The sequence below is a fragment of the Calonectris borealis genome, chromosome 1, assembly GCF_964195595.1.
Source record: "Calonectris borealis chromosome 1, bCalBor7.hap1.2, whole genome shotgun sequence".
Lineage (NCBI taxonomy): Eukaryota > Metazoa > Chordata > Aves > Procellariiformes > Procellariidae > Calonectris > Calonectris borealis.
The window spans coordinates 92,086,617-92,111,247 of NC_134312.1; the positions used below are offsets into that span (position 1 = coordinate 92,086,617).

Genomic DNA, 24,631 nt, shown 5'->3' on the forward strand with positions numbered 1-24,631 from the left:
ACCTGAAGTTTTGCTGTGGTGCTGCAGGGGAGGCAAGGTGCTCTCATGAATATCCTATTCAATTCTCACAGACCATCCCATCAGCCATGCTCATGTCAACTAAGGCTTCAATGAGGAAAATGCTTTGGCTGTGCACCAGCCTCCTCTGTCTTCCTACACTGCTCTACAATGAACTTCTGCTCCACAGAGCATCTGGACAGTGATGTTTCTACAGGACCTTTCACGCCCCACTGCTTTACACCTAGCACTTGCACAAAGAAGAGAAGGTCCTTCTCCTCCTGAACTGCAGCTACTGTGGGGTAAAACCCTGTAGCTGCAACCTGTGCCCACAGCCACATACAGCAGTTGAACTTCAGGGGGGCGGGGTTGTGTATCCCACCTGAAATGTCAGGGTGAAGAAGGTAGCAACCAGGATTCTTGATTAGGATCTGGCAAGGACAGTAAAGTCAGTAGTGCCTTTCTTACTGTTTATTATCCTCCTGGTCAGGCCTTTGTCTTTTGTTTTTCTAACTTCCTGAAAGAGACCCTAACCCACAGCACTACCTTCAGCCAACAGCTTCCCCATTCCCCAAGGAGCAGAGTACAATCTTTCAAATCACCAGAGCTGCCCCCAGCAAAACCTAAGTAACCAGAGTTGCAGGTCTACGTAATTTGATAAACTGGCTCTAAACCAGCTCTGCCTAAGATATCCTCTTTCATAACCTCTTCAGCCTTTTTTCCAGATAGACCAATCCCACATCCCCACTGCAGAGCTGAACTGTGTGTGTACCAGGATCTTGTACCCCCAAAGAGCAGGAATCCATAGGAAAGGCTTCTACCTATTGGTATAGATGCCATCTCCTCATGGGGCAGCTGGCTTTTTCTCAGCTTCTGGTTCTGATGAGTTCAACAGGTCTCATTGGCATGGCCTCTCCTTACCAGCCAGGATTGGCTCTGCTGGCTCTGCTTCTTGCTCCATGGATTGCCTGACCCCGCTAACACCAGCCCCAGCTCCACTAGGACAGCAGCCTTGCTGCTGGAAGCAGAGAATGATGGTGTTGAGTGCTGGCTCTGATCTTCACGGAGGTTCAGTTTATTGATTTGTGTTGTGGATCTTCATGCCCATCTGGGCTTGACTGACCCAGAGATTGCCCTTATGCATCCACATGTACTTTTTCCTCTGGCTTGCCCTGGCCATTCTCTCCACCCACCTTTACTTCAGTGATGCATTGGTGCTGATGTTTGCTCCACAGATCTTCTGCAAGGTGGCTGATAGGGCTCTCATGACAGCATGTGTATGAACTCACCACAAGCAATGGGTAAGACATGGACCCCCCTTATGGATCTGAATTCTTCACAGCAACAGCATGTCTTGGATGCCAGAAACCTTATAGAAGGTTTCATCTTCTGTGAAATCATTCTCGGCCTACATTTTTTTCTTGTTCCTTTTATGTGTTTAAAGTACAAGCAGAGAAAGAAGGAGAGAGATCCCGTATCTCCTCCCTCCTTAGTCACTAGTTCAGGTGAAAACAGGAAGAGTTAAACCTACTCTTAAGATATCAAATATAGGAGACAGGTCACTGGTCCCACTATGAGCTCTCAAATACTGCTGACTTATAGCAAAGTGTGAGAAGACCTCTCTATTTCTCCTATCCCAAAGTTTGCACAGCTTAGTAACGAACAGTTGTACTGAGATCTTATTGGAAGTTCAACGCCAAATGCAATGTTGAATGGTGAAAGTGGAGTGTAATTTCACTGATTTCAATGACATTTTCACTGTGGTCTGCTGCTCCAAACAACTTGCGAGAGGAGACGTTGTTATATTCCAGAAGGACTCTGAACCTAATTGAATTAGTATTTGCAGTGTGGCAAGAGCCTCAAATGCATGGTGTTGTAGCAAGGTAAAGCATTGTGCAGTATTTAAGCTATGCTCTCATCTATTCCCTCCTGTCAGTGCAGGATGAGAACATCCTGAAAGGAAGCGTGTCTGTCAGAACCTGCAAAGGTCTCCAGAGGGGACCTGTATGACACAGATTCTTTCACCCAAGAACCTGGGCTTGACTGCCTGACACTGTGCCCAGTTTAACTTCACTGCTTTCCAAGGTCTGTAAAACTGATGAATCAGGCCTGTGATTGCAGCTGTCACTCCTGAGTGGCACAGTGCCGAAGGCATAATGTTGTGCCATACCCCTCTCCCATCCTTCAGGTAGGGTTGTCACAGGAGTACAGACATGGCTTTGATGGGAAAGATCCTTTGGGGCCACAGGCAGCTGAACACGAGACCCAGTAGCCTCAGGGCTTAATCACTTGTTCTAGAGACTGGCACTGAGCTATGGGAAATGCACATGTGGCTTCGAGCCATTTTGTTTCCTACTTTGCTCCTCTACTGTACACAGCTCTATTGAAAAAGGGGGAGGGGGGAGGCAATCCTGCAGTGCATGCTGCGACAGACCCTTTGTGGACACTGTTAAGTTAGTGCTATAAAGACCTCCAGCCAAAAGGAACATGTTGAATAGATGTGCTAGGGGAAAAAAGCCGCAAGTGTTTGGATTCGCCACTTATAAGGGCTAGTATATTATAGCCACATTTAAGCAGTCACCCAGAGCTTCTCCTAAGCTTCCTGCTGTAGGAGAGCTGTTCTTTCTTTCAATTTTTTCACTCCCTGGGCTTCCCTTCTTTAAGTTGTTACTAAAAAAGGGCTTCAATAAGCTTTAAACATCTTGGTCCTAAAGTCTTCTGGCTTTTTTCCATTCTTTAGTCAGGACGCATGGCAGTAGCCTCAAAGCACTGTGCATTGTAATGTGTTTTCCCCAGGCACACAGTTCAGATCACTCTGTACCTGGTGCATCTGTAGCACAACCATACTGTACATGCAGGCACCCCTGGAGCCCTCCCCGTGGAGGGCTTTACTCTGCGGCCCGCCTGGCAGAGAAGTCAAGGGAAAAGGGACCCCTGGCAAGGATGAGGAGATTGCTGGGCAGGCAGGGTGCACAAAGCTCCTTCCACTTCTTTCTGCTCTGCTGCAGATGTGATACGGAAAGAGTTTTCATCCTGAGAAGGACTTCTGAGTTTCTGGAATAGGAACCTTCTTCCCTCAGGATCCCGTGCAAAGCCAGACAGAAAGCACTGGGAAGTATGCACAGATGATCTAACACCAGAAAATGCACAGAAGAGAAGAATTTCCTCTTCTGTTAGCAAGGGCCAGTTCACACTGCACAGCTTTGTCACACACTGAAGAGCAAATAATTAGAAATCTCTAGGGTCCTCTAGGCCCTCCCTGTGCATTGCAGCAGGGCTGATTTTCTTCATCTTTAACTCGCCCTGCAAGAGCAGTGTTTTTTACCAGTCTTTGGGCATTTCCCCCAAAGATGATTCTCTGGGTTTCTCTGGCAGTTTATTCCTTTGGTGAACTAAAGAGTTTCTCGCAGAGTTTCGGCCAGCCCCCTGCGTCTTGTCCATGTTGAGAAAAGATTGTTTCTGCTTTCTTAGTAATGCTCCTTCGTATATCAATAGCTCTCACCTGTCATACCATCCTTCTTTGCCAGATCACTCTTTCTAGCCCTCTTAAGCCCTACTGAGAGATCTTACTTTGGTTACTGAATTCACATTTGTTCTACTGAGAAATTACTAAAATGTCTCCCCAGCTTTAATGAATAATGAAACACTATACTCACAAAAATAATAATTAGCAATATAGCTAAAAATAAATCAATGTGTGGATCAGACTCCCAAAGGCAGTAGGAAAAGCTGCAGCCATGAACATAGATGGTGCTGAAAATAGCTAAGCACTTAGGGAAAAAGAGAAGGAAAAAAAGCTTAGGGGAACTTATGAATGGCCGAGTGTCCTATAGATAGCTAACAATCCACGCAGATTGTTAAACACAGTCCTGAGTCTGACTGCTCCATTTCCTGTCAGCCTCCCCCAAATGCTATTCAGCACATTTAGGAGTTTTCTGAGGATGTCAAGAAGTTGGGTAGCTGGAGCAGTCTAGGACAAGTAAGATGGAGTGGAAGGACGTCAAACGTTTTTCAGAGGTTCTCCCAGAGTTTCCATCCAGGGTCCTATTTTCCTAGTGAGCTTCCAGATGAAGGAAGAGGTGCCCGTTGTGAGAAGAGCCAAATGCATGAGGATTTATGATGATGATGACAACCATTATTATTTCTAGATCGTTGGGATATATCTCCCTTGTGGTGCCAGGAAAGGAAGCAATGAAGCAAGCAATAGGAGTCAAGACAATGGGAGTGTGCTGAACACAAGCAAGAGCACAGGCAGCACACTGGTTTACAGAGGAAAAACAATTCAGATACTATAGGAACCAGATTGCTTTTGCCTAGCACCATCTAAAATATAGAGCCATTTCTTGGTAGAAAGACATAATTCCTGCTTCTTCAGGAAGTCACAGGACAAAGCAGGTTCTTGCCAGTCCAATTTATTGACCCATTAACAATAACAATACTAAGTCCTTTATAAGACACATCATTGGAGTTAAGCAAATTGTAGGTCTGCTCCAATGAAGCAAAGATTATGGTATGCAAATGTCTATGATATGTGGCCAAGTTATGTCATTAATTGTGCTCTACTTTTCAGATGAACTGGTCCCTCAGCCATGAAAATAGACACAAATCATGCAAATTCCATTATAGTGAATGATTACCGATTTAAAATTTTAGCCCAGGATTGTGGCTTTTTCTTCTTTTTTTTCTTTTTTTTTTTTGGGTAACTCTTTCTTTTTCCTCCTTCCCAGTCAGAGAGAGGAAATAATATTGTATAACTATCACAAACTGCATGTCACAAACACACACACACACGCACGTGTAAACGTAGTGGAGTAAGTGAGTAATTTGCAAGAAATCCACCGCCTGAAGTCAGTTTGCATAACCAATTCACTAAATCCTGCTGAAATGAAATCAGAAATGAAGCCCAGATACAGAATATTTTCAAACAGATTAAATTCAACAAGAGTCATTTGATCCCTTTGAGAAAGAATGAGTTACAAATGCCCAAACACTTTCTGTACTCTTTCAAACCAGTCATTAACTCAAGGTTTTGTGATCTGCCTAATCCTTAGTAGTAACTGAGAGTACGCAGTGTAGAATTGGAGCACCTATTGGGGCTTTCAGGTAACTAACATTTTGATCTCAGCGCAAAGCAGAGGAAAAAAGTTTCCACCTGTATTTTGCTTTGGTTGCAAATGCAATTATTTTGAAGCCTGAAGAAAATATAACACATCCCCCCAAGATGCCTGCTTTCCAGATTGTACTCTCACAGCACTTTACAAACATTCATGAATTATTAACATTTTAGTATACTAAAGCTATGCTTTAGCTCCAGTGGGTCAACATAAACTTGATTGAAAGAAGAATTAGAGGGCCAGGTTTTAAGGAACGAATGGTGGGATCGTAACAAATGCCTACTTGCCTTAATCCTATTGAAACCAGTGCCAATTAGGCACCAAGGCTCTTTAAAAATCCTGCTAGGCTCCTGCCTATATAAATCTTATTTGTTAGGACAGTTCTGTAAATTACCTGATACTACCCTGCCACTGTTTGGAACTAGGCTTGTAAATATCTGCTGAAAGATTGCAAAGTAAAACAAAGGAGCTTAAAGAAGACTAAAAGCGTTAGTAGGAAATCTGGATATTTGAAGCTTAGGAAACTCAGGGGTATAAAGGGATTACGCTAAAATCTTGGTCCTATTTTTTGCCATTGGAAGTTGGAAAGTTAAAATGCAGGAGGCAGAAGCTTGGCAAAGGAGAACAGAGGATCTCAGGGCTAGGGCAGCCGACAGATGGCTGTCCTACAACACCACTCTACCTTTGCTGCTGAATTCCTCTGTTATCCTGGCCCATACTTTTCACGGGTGGTTCCTAGTGGCATGTTCTGCACCTCTGAGCAGCTGGCTTCAGACACCTTGAGTCTGATTTGGAGCAGAGCTGAGCACTCAGAGCTGCAGCTGACAGTAATGGGAGATGTTTTCAGATATGTGCAACTGAAAATAAAAACTAATAAAAGTCAGGTCCTCTGTTTCTCAAATTCAGCACATAAAATTTAGGGAGTCCTGCTGACCAAACTCTCTCTTTGTGCCTCAGTTGTCCATCTGCAAAAATGGAGTAAAAATACTCAGTTATCTCACATGGGTGTTGCAAAGATTTACTAAGTAATGTTAGGGATGTGGTTAGAATCACAAGACAGCCCAAGAGAAAATTAGTATTTCTGATTTCAGAGCAGAGTTTGAATAGTATTTATGGAGCAAAGCTGTGGGGTCACTCGATGACTTATTATGAGAGAACAAAGTACTGAACAAATGTTCATTAAGTGAGCACTGTCCATTCTGTGACCTGAATGTGGCAGAAATCCCTGGAAAGAAAAATAAGGTGTGTTTCTGTTATTAGAAGTGTACTGAAATACATTCACAAAAGGAGACCACGCCGAGGTTGCAAAGGCAACTGCATTTCCAATATTGGCTAATTTTTTAATACTTGACTTAGCAGCCTTAACAACTTTCTTCTAACATAGTTTCTCTGTGGTCTTTTTCACACATACAGTAGCTCATGTTGCAGCTGAAGCCTAAATCTATTTCCTCTCCTAGCAATGCGGGATAATTCAACCTTTACCCAGATTTCACCTTCTAAAATGCAATTAACTAAATCACGGGAGCTCAAACCTCTTGGCCTCATGAGCATCTTAAAAAAAAAGCCTTCCAATGTCCAAGAGGTGTCAAACCCTCACCCAGTACCTTAGGTGAGTGAAGGATTTTTCAACAAGTAGCTCCCAGGCGGAAAATAGCAATAGCTCCCTGGGGTCCCAATACGCAGTGTGGGATGGGGTGAGGCTGGGTGCCCAGCTGAGCCCCAGGGCTCTTGGCCTCAGAAGCCCCTGAGACCCTCCTCCCACATGGAGATACTGATGAAAAAGTAGTCCTAACAGTAGCAGTGTGCTATCAGTAATATGACATATCTCCATTGTGGGAGTCATACTTCAATCGCTCAGTATCTGCCTGTGGCTTAAAAGCCAGAAGTTGGCCATCCTTGATTTAGGTGAGGCAGGATTATCAGTGGAAAACGAAACATTTTTCTTAGCAAAAAATATATTAATAGAAAGTAAGTCTTATCTGGCAATTTAATGAGTGCACAATTACTGCATCAGGGAAAAGCCCCCTAAAGATTTAATCATTTAATACGTACAAAAAACTACTGAACAGAGAATTACTTTGTTCAGAGGATCAGTTATATCCTTGCCTAGTTTTCAGCAACTCAGTGGCTACCCTGCAACATCAGAGCTGGAATAGCAGGGGTGCGGCAGGGCAGAAGCACAGGGTGTTGATAAAAGTGGAGCAAAGGAATGACAGAAATCCTGTTCAGCATTTTCCTGTGCTCTGTATAACTGAGTGCTGTTGCACTGCCACTGGCAGCACACTGGCCTCCTGTTTACATCACCATACTTGAAACCTGCATTTTTTAAAAAACTGTGCCCATCTCCAATTCTGATTAGCTTCTCCAGGCATTTCTGCGCTGCTCAGAGTTTTCACAAACAAATTTCCAAACAGCAGAATCGCTCTATATGGTACCCCTCAGAGGTGCTCAGCATACTCGGTCGTCTGCTGCGCCTGACAGCAGGGAAAGCTTAGAGGCAAGTACCCCAGAGAGAAGTTGAAAAATTACAGGTTGGGGATATCAGCATCAATGATACCATACTGTGTGAAGCTGAGATGCAATGAATCATATGTGAAAGATGGAACTGAATGGGCCTGGAGATAAGGAGACAGAGCAACGAGGAGCACATTTTGCTCTCTGCAGGGACAGGTCAGAACCACAGAAAAGAAAGAGAAGAAAGCAAGCCCTGCCAGTGGGGCCACTTACTGCGCTTTGCGAGATGGGAAGGCTGACTTTAGCTTGGTAAAGCCCCTTCAGTTCTGGAGTGGGTGCTTACAAGTTGCACTATTATCTGCTGTGGTCAGTGCTTCTCCTTCTATGGGGAGAAGAAGCCAATGGAGCCACACGATTGTAGATGCTTCCAACAAAATTATCTCCTGACCTAGTCCAGTGTCTTTTCTGCCTCCCCCTTAATTTCTGTGCTGTGGCAGTGTACACTTCCGTGACAAAGCCAGAAGCAGGGGTTGCCCCAGGGGTAGGCTGAAACCCTATCTGATTTGGGAACAGTAGGGACCACAAAATCCCCACCACCTCACAAATGCTAACACAAGACCTACATTTCCACTACCTTCTTGGCAAACATGCATCAGGTTTGGCCCGGAGAGACAACCACACATTCACTTTGCAACAAGGTCTCTTTCTTCTCTACACTGACAGCCCCTCCACTTCCATTCTTAACTGGCAGAGGGACAGTGTCCTTTCTCCAGACCTGCCAACAAGACCTTCTCTTTTGGCGGCCCACATTGCCTCCATGACGTATCTCTCTGGATTACTCCGCCTTGACCATCAACTCTGCATCAGTCCTGACAACCAGACGTTTAACTCCAGAGTAGCAGGAGGAGGGTCTCTTAAGCTGCCATGGAGGGCAATCTCAGCAGAAGGTCCTCAAAATAGGAGACAGGGTATCCTCATAAGGCATAAGCTTCAAGCCATAACCAGCGATTAGATTTGGTGGGTTTACAGTGTCATGCCATGCTGGCACATCTCAGGGCAACAGACGTAGGCACAACTCTTCTTCCATGCTTACAGTGTGCTGATGAACTGCTTTTTTCCCAAGACTTCTGAATTTCTGTACTGGGATTTCTGTATTTCCATTTCAGTCTCTGCTAAGAAAAACTCTCCCCTGAGCATGTTAGACTGCTTTGTGCCACCCTGGGAGAAGTGAACTTTCTTCTGGAGATAATTCACAGACACAGAGGCCTAGGAGGCAACATATCAGTTCAGCAGCAGCCAGCATATGTAGCAATGGTGGGAAAAATTCCCACCTGTCCCTGGCCAGAAAATTGTGTCCCATCTTATGCACCAGAGATTTGAGGAAGGCAATCCAGACATTCATAGTCTCCACAATAACAGCAGCGTATTCAGACTAGGGAGAAACCCCAGGCAGGCCCTCATTAATAAAAGCGTATGACTGTGTATCACCGAGGTTCTTGCCTCTTCTCAGGCTCCCTGACAAGCCCAGTTTGAAGGCTCTGACCTCTTTCTTAAACCCATCCTTGTCTGGACCTTACGTTCCAGACAGACTGCCTCTCCTGGTGCGCGTACAACCTCCCCACCTGGAGATCCTCCAGGGCAGCAACCGAGAGCCTGAACTTCATGAGAACAGCGCCAAGGTTGGGACATAGGACCTGTGATACCATAGATCTGCTTGCTTCCTCAACTCTCCAGCTCAGCTCTTCCTCAGGAGATCCTCCCATGGAGTCCTGTAGGCAGATACACCCCCTACTCCCACGGACACAAATATAAAGCAACTGGCAAATAAAGCAAACCAACGATTTGCATTACTCAAGCTATTTCTTCCAGGTGAGAAGAAAGGAGGGGAACAAACCCATACTTCTTCTGTCATTTCTAGATTAATTCATGCAAGGCATGTGAACAGTAGTTTAAAAACTATTGGTTGTATATAGAGAAAACAGGCCGAATGACTTCAGCAGATAATTCCACTTTCTTCTGTGCCTCAGTTTCCTCACATACAAAGGGAGTAATACCAAGAGTGTTCCAGGCTTAATTTGTTAAGGATTTAAGCTGACGTCTTCCAACACCAGTGTAAACTGTAGTACTAGTTTCAGTGATAACACATTTGACCCATTTTTGCCCAATTATTTTGCAACCCATCATTCACAGGCACAAGTACAAAGTAGCGTGACTCATATATTACATAAAAAGCCTGTCTTACAAGCATCTTTCTGGGCACATGGTAAAGGCTGAAGCAGAAAATCTAAAATGGAGACTACCTCTGAAACTTCGCTTTGACTCCCTTGTGCATATGCCTTATAATAGTCTTTCTTTATCACATCTGTTTTTTTTCTTGCAAGTCTCCCCCACCCCAGCTACTACAAAGGATAGACAGAGCTCACTGAGTGGGTAGCAATTCAGTATTTTCCCGTTATCCTAATTTCAGGCATAGCAAAGTGCCTTACTTGCCACACATCATTCAAACCCATCACTGAATGCAAAATACTAATTTCCTCATGGTCTTTTTCTGTGATGCGATTTTGCCATAATATTTCAGTGCTTCATGAGCCTTAATGGATGTTCTCCCAGGGAGGTAGGTGGGGTTGTTATCTCTATTTTACAGACAGTGAAATCAGACACAAAGAGGCTAAGGTCAAAATGGCCAGAGCACCCACTAATTTTGGGTCCCTAATTTGCAATGCCTTGGATTAGCATTTCCCCAGCTCTGTGCATGTTGAGAGCAGAACTCCATACAATACTGGCTCTGCTGCAAGTCAGACCCCAGGTGTCTCAGACTGAGAACCCAGAAAATGAGAACACACCAATTAGTGGCCACCCATGGAAAACCTCATTTATATGGCTTTTTCATATAACATAGGAACTTGTGGCAAAAGGCAGGAAAAAGCCTAATTCTTCAGGGCAGTATTCAATTGCCAAAACATGAGACCATTCTTCTGTTTTTGAACAGTCCCCTGCCCAATTTAGTACATAACCTTCATCATTGCCAATAAATGAAACAGGAGACCTATAGAAAACACCTTCGTTTATGGCAAAATTCATTCAGTACCTAAGTATATTCCATTCTGTGCACTGAATGAGACAGGGATCCTATTGAAAAAAATATATACCAGTATTTGATCTTATAATTAAGGACCACATCATTATGCCTATATGTGAAAGAAGACAAATTAAAGATGGATAGGCAACCCTTTTAATCAATTCTCTATATTGTAAGTGTTTGACTTTGAAAACTCAATGTATGCTTAACAGACGTGTTTAATCTCTTATTTTAAAAACGTAAACTAAAAAGGAAGAAAATAGGAAATTTCATTATTTGAAATCATAATGGCATTCTCCTTCCTCATATTATAAAGGCACAACTGTTGTTTATTAAATGGTTGCAAAACTCTTTACACTTTCAAAACTTTATTCATCTAAACTCAACAGATACAGCCAAACAACAAATTAAAAAAACACAGTGTCTATTTGAAGAAGACCCCTACCAAGAAAATTCTTATCCAACCAGGGAAAGCTCAGCAAAATTTGATGTAGTTGAAAAGACTGTCTTTGATTATTACAATTTATCTCATCCACCAAAAGTTGGGTAATTCTGACTATAGGCAGGGTGCCTCGTTGCCCCTCTTGTGTTATGTAAAGTCTTTGGAATAACCGAAGAAAGGATATCTTCCTGAGGGTTATATGGACTCAGCACGTGATAATGGAAGATACCACAGGTCAGCTTTAGTTCTTCCATATTCTCATGCAGCAGTAGCTCTTCTGCGGCATGAGAATATATCCGATATCTCAGCATGTTTTATTCAGTATTCCCAGCAAGCGCTGGGACACATCATAATGGAAGCAGAGGGGATTAAGCACTGAAGGTGAGTGCTAGTAGGGGTACAGCACTCCAGTTGGGAATTTCTGAGTAACTGCCATATAAATGCTTTGAGACAATTCATGTCAGGCAGGTGGAAGAAGCCACCAACTGATAAATCCCTTGTAATGATTCTCTCCTGAGGATGATGAAAAGGGAACCTCAGTGTAGAGTTCCAGCAGATGTCCATGTTCAGAAGACGGATGTTGGAGCTAAGTCTAGGAAGAAGGTGAGGTGCCTTGCAGAAACCATAGTCTTAAGTCCACTAGAAAATATGAGGAGAACTAGGCACCCCAGTATCACAATACACCAAATAAATGCCTTTTGAACTATAGCTCCTCTCTGACAGCATGCAGTAGACAGGTATTTATCTAGTATCTCAGCAGGGAGCCTAGCTTCCCTAAATTATGGGAGACGTTGATTCAGCTCTCTACTGTACCTGAAAAGATCTCAAGTCTCACCTTCCTCCTACAGAAGACTGTTTAGAGTAAGCTGCTCCTAGCTTTTCCTGCTTAAGCTCTTAGGCTTTTTTCATGGAAGGATTAAATAAGCATGAGGCCAGAGACAGAGAGAGCACAGAAGTTAACACAGCTTTATAGCCTACTGGTTAAGCACTCTTCTGCAAGAGGACAGATCGGGTCCAGTTCCTGCTTCAGTAAATATTTGACACTAATCATACAAAATAGTGCTGAAAGAGCACAAGAGACCATTTAGTCCATCCGCTGGTCCAGAAGTACCTCCTACAGCCCTTCAGTGATTTGAGCTGCCATAGTTTTCTCAGTCTATTCCAGTGCATCGCAATCCTTTGGACTCTTTCCTAAAATCTAGTCTGAATCACTCTGACGGCCCATTAAAGACCATTACTCCTTGTTTTATCCACCCTGGACAGGAAGAACACATTATTCCCATTTTCTTGCACTCACCAGACTAGCACCCTGACCCCTCTCAGCCTTATTCCTTTTAGGTTAAACAACCCTAATTATTTCAGTCTTTCCTCACAAATTATATTTCCCTTGACCTCCAGCAATTCTCACTATCCCAGTCTGCATTCTGTCCCACTGGACCACGCTTTCTTAGAGTGCAGTACAAGACTAAGGCATGACGTTTCAGCTGAGACTTACATGTGCTCATCAGAGCTGCAGGCTTATTAGGTGTGTCTTACAGCTTATACTCCCATTTGCACAACCTGGTAAGATGATGTTTTTCTTTTTGACAATAGAATGACGTTCTAGACTAAAGTTGAACTTGTGGTCCTCTAGAGACCCTGTCTCCCCTTCTGAAGGACAGCTAGCTGGCCTGTGGGCTCCCATGGACAGCTGGCTGCAATTTATTAATCACTCCCATGGACAGCACTTTATATTCGCTCTGATGCTGTTCAAACCAGGCCCTTGGTTTGACAAGCTTGTCTTGAATTCCAGTAATTTCCACTAGCGTACACTTGGTTCATGCCATCTGCAGATTTTAAAAAACACTTCCTCTAGACAGTCATCCAGGTTGAAATTAAACTAGAAAGTACAATGTATTTAATGAAAACATGAAACACTAACAGGCCACAGCTCAAGCTTGTGGCAACCCGCTCAATAGAGTCTTCTGTTTCGACAGGAAATCAGTGAGAATTGCTCATTGAGTAGGATTATCTACAGCAGTTCTGCATCCCCGCTGTAATGTTTTCCTTTGGACCATGTTTCTTTGCTTCACTTATGATAAAAGCCTGTGAGATAATGTCAAAATCCTTACAAATGACAAGGTATGACAACTACTTCCCCTGTATCCATAAGGCTTGTTAGAGAAGAAAGCTAAATTAATTTGACATGATCTATTCTTGACAGATCTGTGCTGGCTCCTAATAATCTTCCTTATTTGATTATTTCCACCATTTTTTTTTCCAGGAATGAAGTTAAACTGAGTAGTCTGTAATTTCTTATCTTCTCCTCATTCTTTTTCAGCCTTCTGACACCTCATCCAGCCCTCATGAGTCTTCAAAGCATTCAAAGGTCATGGTTCAGAGATTGCTTCCATCAGCTTTGTAAATAAGCTAGGATGATTTAAAACAACCATCTTACATCAGTACATCCTGACTTGTTCTGCCCTTTTCCTAGATCCTGATCCTCCTCTTTTGTGGCTCCTATTAATTGTTTTAGCCACCAACTTGCAGTTGACCATTTTACTGGAGACATGCAAAATGGGCATAAAATGCTATGTCCTTACTGACAATGTATGACATAAAGCTTTAACCAAAGCTCTTCCTTCCCCTCCACGAGTATCATAAACACTAAGGTAGAGAGTCAGGATGACATTCTTTCACTCTCTTGCTCTGGCCCAATTAATATTTTATTTGTCTGTGCAAAATAGATCAGCTTCTCCAGGAAGCACTGGTCCCCGTATATTCTATAGCCGTATAGCACATTCTCTGGGGGGTGGGGGTACAAATTTACTCAGCCAGAGATGGTATATTCACCACATCTCTGGGTAAATACTTAATCAAAGTGTTTCTGGATAAAAGGAAGACAGTACATTCCCTTCCTCTTGGATGCATTCTTTGCAGACACTTGACCTCTGTGCTCTGACAAACTTACCTGTTTTGGCTGTGCAGGGAAAGCAACTGGAAGAATACTTAGTTTGTAGATCCCGCGGTAGCTTAGCTGTTAAGTAGGTATTGAGCTGATTAGTGCTTATAAAACTAAGGATCATCTAGGCATTCCAATAAGCAGCCTTTAAATGTTTAGGGGACTTTACAGGCGTAAGTGTAATTATCTTAGGACTTTAGGCACCTCCACGATTAGAAAGGAAGGAAGCTCTACAGTTCTACAGCCTATGACAGATACCTCTAAGAAGATAGTTCAACTTACAACAATCTCTTATTTCTCAGTTCAGAACAATGGTAAAATACTGTGATACATTTCAGACTCCTCTTGTCAGCCACACCCTGATTAAAAAGTAATGAAATTCTACAAGATAAGGCATTGTCTTATGGTATCTCTTCCTGAATTGTGGAATCATATGACTCAAAGGAAGAAAACAAAGAACAGAAGGAAGAATTAACTGAACTTTAAAGGCAGATTTGCTAAAAGTTCCTATAAGCCATTAGGGCTCATTTTTCACTAATTTGTCAATTCTTTCTTTTGTCTTCCACAGAGTCTTGTACATTGGCATCATAATGGAGGGTTCTTTTTGCTGCATATCTAGTTTTACCATATAAGAGAGAGCTTCAGGTATTGATTCACATATTAACTTTGCTAACTATCCTCTGGAAGTTATCCAACGTCTGTTTACTTCATGGAGGTTTCAGTTAGCTTCAGTTCTTCAGTTACTTTGGAGGGAGGTCTTTTTTCCTTGCTCCATTTGTCCTTTCCTTAGGGTTTAATCTATTCTAGCTGGTATTCTGACTGGAATTTAGGATACATGGGAAAGGCTGTTTGCCAGATCCTGTGCTTTAGGTGGGACTGGTTGCATCCTTATCATGCTTTTGACTGCAATTTTAACAGTCAACATTAAACATCAATTTTCTGTTGCGGGTCTGTCCTCAAAAGTCTATGTAGGGCTTGAAGCTCCTCTGGGTCTTCCACTGGAAATGCAAACAGCAGGAAGAGTTAAAACCACTGTTTTTCATTTTTGATCAGGCAAATTCTGACAGATTCCCACTCAGCCTGCACAATCCAGGTCTTTGCAAGCTGCCAGCCTGACTACTCCAACATAACAAGCTAAGAATTAAAATCTTGACCCTAAGAAAGGTGCCCCCAGTTCTGAGGAACACAAGTGCCATTTCAGTGCAGCTCTCCAATCTACAGTGAAGTGTCCCTGCTGAGGATAAACTTTTGGTCCAGCTTCTAAAAGCCCCTTTGCCTCAGTTCCCCATCGTTCCAGTTCCCCATTGTCCAGTACCGCCTCCCAGCTGCACCATGCTTCTCAGGCACAGTCGAGCAGGTGATGCTCTCCTCGCATTTTCTCAGCAGATGATTTCCAGCAGTGACTTCACTCTTACGTGAAACTAAATGGCTGCAAATGTTACTGTCAGCAAATCAGCAAGCGATACTTTGTTTCTTTACGTCTACCCTTCCAAACCTAAATGATTTTTGTTAAATTATTTATAAATCCACTACTGAATACCTTACTCCTAGAGCTGTGGGCAGACAGAAGAAGGAATGATACAAGGAGAACAATGGTCTCCTTGTGGTTTACATCCTGCTGGTTTCAGTTTGAACTAATTCAAATGACTGGCATTTTGTGCAAAAGAGCAAAGCATGGTACCATGCTGCCTCAGCCTGCCCACCCTTGAGTACTTAACATTGCAGATTTATAAGGTCATTGGATACTATTAATAAAATAAATGGATTAGACTCCATTCAATAGTCTGATGAACCGGATGCCAATTGATAATAGTCTCAACAATTATAAGAGTAATTGAAACTGTAAATTATTCTGGACATCACCAATTATTATAAATCATCCCAATTCATAAAAAAACTGAAGTTCCTGAGACCACAGTTTCACTCCTAGGCAATTATGAGAGGAGTGGAACAAAACTAGCTTCAGAGCTAGGTTCAGATACAAACACACTCCCCTGCACCCCTAAATTTTAGGGGCATTCAAACCAAATGAGTAGGATTCTTTTAGGCCTATTAGCTTTACTAATTACCAGCCTTTATAGAAAGGTGTCTCCTACAGAGAGAAAGTTTAAATATTGTGAGATGTCCCAGCTTTCTATAAATAGAGATATACTGTGATTATGGCTGGAATTAATTCAAGAAACTTCAGAAGTAAGATGAGTAATGAATGGGACTGACATTTATTCGTTATAATTTAAAAGAAAGTAAGTACATCCTGGCTTCCCTTTCGAGGCATCAAAGCCAACCAACCCTGGTGGGAAGAAGGCAGGCTCAGGACATCCTCTCTTGGACCAACAAGACAGCTGGAGTACAGCCTGCCACCCATTAGTATGGGTGGCATTAGTAGCCAAGGGACAAACCCAGAAGAAGTATGAACCCTCAAGAAAGCAGGAATGGTGATACTAGTTTGTACTGCATGCATTGCTCCTATGGCAGCCGTACCTTTCCCCAGCCACCTGCTGGGGGTGGGCAACCTTTTACCTATGCTAACAGCAATGTGATAGGTGAAGATGCACCACTTTGCTGTCTCCGTCTATAGGTGCTCATTTGCAGTAGCTGTGACAGCTGCCCAAGTGGAGGAGAACTGGGGAAACTGCAAAAGCAACTGGAAGCACAAAGGAAGAACTCATGTAGTTTTCCCTCCTACCAGCTTCCCTTCTGATACCAGTGCCAGGAAGGGTCAAAGGAGTAAGACCCTGGTGGTAGTGGCTGATGCTACCAGCAGGAGTCCCCAAGAAGCACAGCCTAACGGAGGGCTGGTACCCAGCTGGAGGAGAGAAGAAGCAGCAGGAGGACTGCATGGTCAAGGGAGCAGGAGGAAGGTGAGGAGCAGAACAGATGGGGAGAGGAGACACAATGAATAACAGGCGGAGACAGCAGAATCAGTGTAACTCCAAAAGCACAGATTTCTTTTTTCATTACACTATTTTCATTACACTATTCCTCCACTCTATATACATATTGTAGGTTGCTACAGGCTGGATTATTACGATGGTTAGGGAGGAGCTAGCACACTGGTGAATAGCAGGGAGAAAACTAAGTTATAGCCCTGCTCTCAGGCTCTAGCCCATAGTAATAAAGCCTGGGCCTGGGAAGAAAATCAATGGTTTGTGTTAAAGGAATTCAAGTGGCTAATAAACATCCCAGCACTGCAGGAGTGACTAAGGATGGATAAAGCAATGCTTTGTCTGTCTAAAGCACCTCTCACCTGAGGGCATCTGAATCCTTTTATTTTTTTCCACACACTAATTATTTAGTTTCCAAATTAAAGAAACATCTTGCAGAGACGGCCATGACAGGCAGAGAAACTGTGCTTAGATCAAGTCAGAAAGCAGGTTAATAGCACTGCTAGGAACAGAAACCAGCTTTCTGAAACCAATTCCTATATACTAACTATTGGCCTGTGGTGCTTGCAACCGTGAAAAGCCATGGAGTTTTACACACACACTCAGCAGGTGATAGAGAGAGCCCTAAGGAAACATAAACACCTTCTCCACATGAAGCCATCAGAGCTCTGAGGCTACATGTCACCTCCCAGCATGCTCAAGAGGATCTTGGAATTATAGATTAAATGAATGTGGATGGATTCCAGACTTTGACTTTGGACTTCAGATGTTGAAAGGTGTTTTACCCGGATACCTGCTCTGGTATTCCCACAGCAAGGTATTCTGGTACTTCCACCAGCAAGGCATGTGCACCTTCCACGGGGCCTTTCTGGATGACCAACCTCCTCTTACCAGCCCAGCATTCCTCTGTGTAGAGCTACTGGACTATGGTTGTTGCCTTACAGCTAGACACTGGGCCTTCAAAACTCAGATGCAGCCAGGTACGGACTGCTGCCAAATCTATCCCTGACACTTGTCAGACTCACAGCAAACAGGGGAATCACATAGTGACTTCCAAAGGGCATCAACACAGAGAGCTGCCATCAAAAGGCTTCCCATCCTCAGGTGTCTTTAGCCTGGAACTGTCATCAGAGCTATCGTTCATTCTCAAATCCAAATAAAGCCCTCCTTTTGTAGGGAGGAAGCCCAAAGCAACAGAAGAGATGCAAGTCATTTAAGTGCAGGAGGAGGGGACAACAGGAGAGCTGTACAGGGGGAAGGATGCATGGGCCAGCAACGCATGGACTGAGCAAACGGTAGTCAGTAATGCACCACCAGCCTACTGGGAGCATGCAGAGGTCTCATGTTATATGTACTTGGTGTTTTTGCTGCATACTATCTCAGCCAAAAGCAGAGGCAATCTTCAGGCTATGCCTGCAGTTTTACCTACTAATACACTGATCCCTCAACGTATACATGCCTGCTTGGTACAGACCAGGCAGAGCCCACTTATGCCCCATGTCCTCTGCAGGTGGAGCAGACGAGAGTCATTGGGGGGAGCACATGCCTCACAGCATGAGGCCAGCGAACCCGAGCAGGTATACACATCCTTGATTTACTTCATGCAAGACTATCAGCCTGCTTTCATCTTGCAGTGAGCAAAAGGCCTAATTCACCTTCCCGCTAGCACAAGAAGGCCTTGCAACTTGGCAGCTGCCAGCAGTGGGGAATTCCTGCTCTCTGGGAAATGGGGAGAGGGAAATATAATGTCTGTGCAGGGTGGCTACTAGATTCTGGGATCACATCACAGAATCCATGACAGTTGGCCTGAAATGAAAGCGAACTTGCGGTGACAGCTCTTTGTACTTTCTCCTTCTAGTCAGTCAAAGCCACATGTCTGGAGGAGGGGTCCCTCTTATCCCTCATCCCCAAGCAATGCCCACTCCTCTCAGCATGGTATGGGCAGAGTCTGGAACTACAGCCCATTTTCTTATCCCGAGGCAGGAGCAGCTCTGAGATCATTCAGATACTCTCAGCATTGGGCCAGGACAAGCCCTCAGAAAATACAGTTCCTTGGGCTGCACACGTGTACCCAGCCTGGCACTGGCAGATACAAGATTCAACACAGCCCTCTCAGCAGGGATGCCTCTACGTACCGGTGGGTACTGCCTGACTGTTTTTTTGCTGGGACTCTCACTCAGGAGCAAGTGGCCATAGGCAACTTAGATCAACAGACTGGTTTCCTTCCCACTAAGCATTACTGCTGTCCTTCTCCCCCTGGAAACTCTGCCTGCAATTAGTTCCCTAGGAGGGGATTCGTCTGTGCCATTAAGAACAGTTACATTACACAATCTAGGAGAAATCAATGTCTCTAATAGCAAAGGCAGTGGAGGAGGAGAGGGTGATGGGAGGGGTGTTTCTCTGGAGACACCCTTCTCGGGAGAAATCCCAGGGGTATAGCCCCAGGAAGAGAAACAGTAAGGACCTGGAGTAATTAAACTTCCATGTAGCAATTGTTTACTGGAAGAAGCACAGAAACCGCTCGGTGTCTCTCAGAAAGGCAGTGGCTAGACTCTCCCCAGGTGCAGATGAAGTTCCTCTGCCCTGAAGTCAATGGTCTGTGGTGATTTACACCACGTCAGCAAGTGGAGGGAGGAGGGGCGTGGATGGACACCTTTCCTTTAAAATAACCCTTTTCCTCTCTCCACGTTGGTGTTTAAAGGTAAGATCACGCCTTGCAAGTTTTGAAGCATCTGGATTGTGCGGCATAATTAAGTTATTCTAAATGAGGTCCGAGACATTTTAACATCCTGAGGCAAGAAAACCTTAACTCTGCGTGCATCTTCCTCTCTCTCTTTTTCTCCATTTCCTCCTTCCTGCACACATCTGCAGTTCCTGGAATGACAAGACATCTCACCGGCTGGCTGTAATTGCTAGAACAGTTCCCTAATGCTTTCTCCTTCTCCAATTGCATTAAACTGCATCTTTAGAGGTACAGCCCTGTTTATTCATGCTGCTCGTGTGGAAGGGGAAAGAAATGCAGACTGCCTCTTCCCCCCTCCCTCCTTTGATTTGATGGGTGTGGCAGGTTTAAACCTTTGCAGCCGCTGGCTCTCCAGCACTGGGGTGAGGAGGAGAGGACAGAATGGGAGGGAAGCCGTCGGATATGGCTGGTGATGAATGAGACTCGTCTCACCCACAAGTGGGAAACCTGCTTGTGGGTTATTGTTTAATCACTCATGCAATCCAATACTGAGCACATACCCCCATAACGTCCATCTGTTCTAGTATGCGGTGCATGCAACACTTGCATTTCTAGCCACCTATCTAACTATCCAGCTCTGCGTATTACTGACTGCATCTCCTGCTGGCAGTAAAGGTTAAGTTCAATTTTTCAGAAATTGCTTGACCCAGCCTTTCGGTTATGCCACCTTTTAGCTGAATATTTTGTGGGCACAGATTCAGAGCTGCGATCAACTGTAGGCAGAAATGACAACACCAAGCTATCTACATCTTTCATGGGCGGGCACAGTCAGTCAGACACTTCACTCTTCACATTGGCATCGCACCCACAAGAAAGAATAATCTGCAAGGTACGAGTGTGTGAACGTATTTGTCTTTGAGGGGTGGGAAGACAGACACATACAGGCACACCTAGACACAAATGTGTAGAGATTTTTTCCAAGCCCAAGCCTGTAATTTCAACATTTCGCTCTTTAGCTGCCAGAAAGGCGGGACACCAGGGGCTTCCCCTGAAAAATAATTTGAGGAGAGCTGTCTTTATTTTGGGAAGGAAACTCCTGCCTGTGCTGAAGAACCCATTCCATCTTTTTCTCTCTGTGAAAGGTCTGGGTGGGTCTGGGAGGAAGAGCACTAGCTGAAAACCGAGGTCTTTTTCTTCTCCAAATTAAAGCTTCCTCTGGTGTATCTCCAGCTTTGCTGAGCGAACTGCTATATTGCCAGTTTGGCAATTGTGGTGTGTATTCAGGTAAGGGAACAGGAGTTGGGCTCTGAGCCCAGGAACATCTGCCGAATACGCACAGGCAGGCACATTGAGGTTGTATGGATGCATAAGGATCAGAAGGCATGTGCGAACAAGTACATGTGTGCTTGTGCATATATGTGTAGTACAGATGCGAGCGACCGGAGAGCAGAGATGTGTGCTGCACATGCACGCGCAAAGGGGTGTGTACCATGCAGTGGATTAATGTACAGAGTGGGAAGAGAGGACTATGTGTGATCAAGATACCTGCATGCCATGCATTTCTAAATATGTCAGAATACAAAACAACAAGAGTAAATCCATAGAGATGTAAAGAAAAGATACATCGGAATTATTATTCAGGAGCTTTAATGCCCAACCTGTGATGGTATGGGCAAAATTATCCCCATCCCCCAATAGCTCTCTTCTGACTCCAAAAAATCCCAGAGCTACCTACTTTATTTTAAAATTTGCTGTGCACCTCCGCCCACCACTCTGTCACTCTGCCTCCCTGTCTGCCTTCCTTCTCCTCCTCTGCTCTTTTCATCCCATATTTGCCAGCTGAACGTGCTCTGCTGGCTGGATGCAACGTGTTCCCCCCCAGCCATCACCACCTCCCTCCAGATTTTAGTGAACGTATCATTAATTGCAAAGCATTTGAAAAACCTGCATGGGGAAAAACACAGGATGACGCAGGGTCTCTTTTTATCCCGTTCACCTGCCCCTCCCCATTTTCTACAAAATTGCTCCTTCGTTTGGTAACACACACACATCTCCATTCAGAAACACACCTTAACCTGGATTTTCTTTCAACACTGTGCTGGTCTACAGTAACTGGAGTTTCTCACATCAGTGTGTTAGGCTATTGCTCCAGAATACTGCAGTGCTATATTGTAAAAGATATATAAATGTACGCATATATAAAGAAAGTAACCAGTATGGTGCTGTACCTAAGACTGAGTTGAGGTTTGTGCTCAGAACAAGGACCAAAGCTCTTTGTCACTACCTACAAATCCGTAATTCAGGGAAGTTTCCAAAATGCCTTACAAAGATATCTGGGGCCAGTTCCTGCCTCAAAGTTCCAACTGCATAAATCCAGCATCCTCCTGAGGAAGTCCAAGAGGTTCAGCCAAAATAGGCTCTCTTAATCAGGAACAGGTTTGGGCTTTCACATGAAATAAAAGGGGGAAGGGGGAAGGGGGAATGACCAAAGTAGCTTTTATTTCAATTTCATTATCATTTTGTACATAAGAAAATTGGCGCTGAAAACTAGCCACCACCCAAACCTTCTTATCATCCCAATTCCCTGACAGGAAAAGCCAGGTGGTACCAGTAAGGAAAATTAACTGGTTTCCAACAGGTTCACACTGTGAGCTTCTCTTATCCCACCCGAGTTCGGAGCTAACAGAGGCGTGGTCCTCTGTCTCTTTACCAGCTGGTGCACAGTTGTCTAACTGGTTGTACTATGAAGGGTATTGCAAAGAGGGTGACTCTCCCCCTCCCCTGGCTAATGCTTTTGTTATTAATTAATTGCATTTTTCACTATACCATAGGTTGAAAAAAAAACCTTCAGGTTAATTCTTGCTCAGATTGTTGTAACACAAAAAAAATGAATGCACCTGTCCTCCGAGCCACCTCACAGCACATGCACATAAAGCAACTCCCATTCATCGGAGCCAGAAGCAATAGAGAGCATTATGACCAGGGATCAAGGCTCACTGGGCATCCTTTCTTTTTTGGCATAAGATGAAGAATTGCTTCCTTTATCTCCAAGGTAGAGCCAGATCTCATCACGTTTCCTGCCAGCCGCACCCCCCCATCCACACCCTCAGAACCACAGACAGAAAATCCTAGGCAATACATCTGCCCACCGTTAAAAAATAAGAAGAATAGAGGGGAGATTCTGGTAGCTCCCCAAATGTGGACGTAGGCCACCCCCCTTCCCCACATCACCAGCCCCAGAAAGGCAAAACAGTCATGTTGAAGGGTGTGAAAAGAGCCTTCAGTTGCAAGATGCTAAAGAATTGCAAAAGAGACATCTGCTGAAAGCAGCTGAAATTTCCTCCCCCCTACCCCAGCCCCTACCCCAGCCCCTCACACACTCAGGCAGACACGCACCCCACGGACACCCAGCAGCCCGGGAGATTTCTTAACGGAAACAAATATAAAAATCTTCAGCTCTACCTGTTTTGTTCTTCTCATACAGCACAGCATGATCGTATTGTCCCCTTCCTTCCTTCTTCTTCCTTCCTTCTCCTCTCTCCTTTTCCTCTTCTCTCTCTTATCTCTCCCCCCCACCCGCTCCGCTCCCTCCCTCCCTCCCTCCCTCCCTCTCTCTCCCTCTCTCTCTCTCACACACACATACACACACACGCACACGCACACGCACACACACCAGGGCAGTTAGCGGCAACTGTAAGGTCCACAGCTATTGCTCATCACACATGCACACGCTGCCTCTCCCTGCCTCCCTCCCTACCCTTCCCAGAATTGTTCACCAGCTCTCCCTGACTCGTCACCTCCCCACCCCACCCCCACCCCAGCAGCCCCCCCACCCACCCCCAAGTCCCTTGCCAGCCTCATGAATAATTAAAATCTCCAATCTGGACCCAATTACCCAACGACTTTCCCACTGTACAGAGGTGACAGGGGAGAGGGGACACTGCAGACTGCGGAGGGGGTGGGAGGGGTGGGGTGGGGTGTGTCTGGGAGGCACCGGGCGAGGAGGAGCCCCCAGCCCTGCTCCCACCGGAGCAGCCGAAGCCCCCAGCGCCCGGCCACAGCCAGGAGCGGGATTTATGCGTGAAGAAAGCGTGGCGTGGGGTGGGCGCGGAGGGGAGAAGAGGGAGTGGGGTTATTGCCATGGCAGGCGGTATATGCTATGCACAGGTGACGTACCGTAGGTGGGAGCTGTGAGCTAAATGGGAATTGGAAAATATGTTAAAAAGGCTGTTAAAAATCCCCCTCCCCCTCAGCAGCACACTTGCAAACATATATGTATGTGCTGCCTTCTTCATATGTGCAGGCATAAACCCTGCATGGTGACATCCTGCAGCACTGAACGGGACAACTTTCTTGTTCCCTCAGTCCATCCTATAGACCTTCCATAGGCACAGAAAACGATACTCCTGCAACAGATTTTTTTTCTTAGAATAGCTTCAAAACCTACAGAAATCATCCCTTTCTCTTCTGTATAGATCTCAATTTCGGCACCTAAGTAATTTCTACGTCTACTTATCTCTGCCTGCAAATTGCTGTAAACTGTTATGAGGAAGATGTGCGTGTTCACACACACAGCCCCCCTCCATGCACGTGTGGGAACAAAAATGTATGGCTTTGCATGCATAGAAGATCATGGCGATGCATGAGCCTGAGCAAACATTAATGCGCACACACACCCCCAAGCACCCGTCTTGAAAGTTATAACACCGTGCCTTCTCAGAATATATTTGAGCAGGATAGCTATATCTGTCGTTGTGAAAAAATATTCCAGACAATAGTTAAACCAAAGTATGACAATGTTGAGCACGTTAAAAATATAAAAAGATTGCTGGATTTTTAGGATTTCATCTACCAAAATTCAAATTTAGCTTATTTTATTTACTGTGTCTGGGAGGCACAGTCAGATGCTGTTCTCTTTTTTAGCACTAATGTCACTCCATCAACTTCTCTTCCACACCATGGAGTTACTTCTAATTTCTTTTTAATGCAAAACTGTCCACAAAAGAGAAAAAAATTGTCTTAGGTTATTATTAAGG

At 44.5% G+C, this 24,631-nt stretch overlaps 1 protein-coding gene across 1 annotated transcript in view; it reads right to left on the bottom strand.

The window, feature by feature from the left end:
• GAP43 (growth associated protein 43) overlaps positions 1–23,403 on the bottom strand; it is a 61,491-nt gene extending 38,088 nt beyond the window's left edge. Inside the window, exon 1 of the mRNA XM_075170796.1 lies at positions 23,058–23,403. Within this exon, the coding sequence (XP_075026897.1) occupies positions 23,058–23,087 (30 nt within the window). The 5' untranslated portion in view covers positions 23,088–23,403. The remainder of the gene's footprint in view (positions 1–23,057) is intronic.
• Between the last annotated feature and the right edge of the window lie 1,228 nt (positions 23,404–24,631).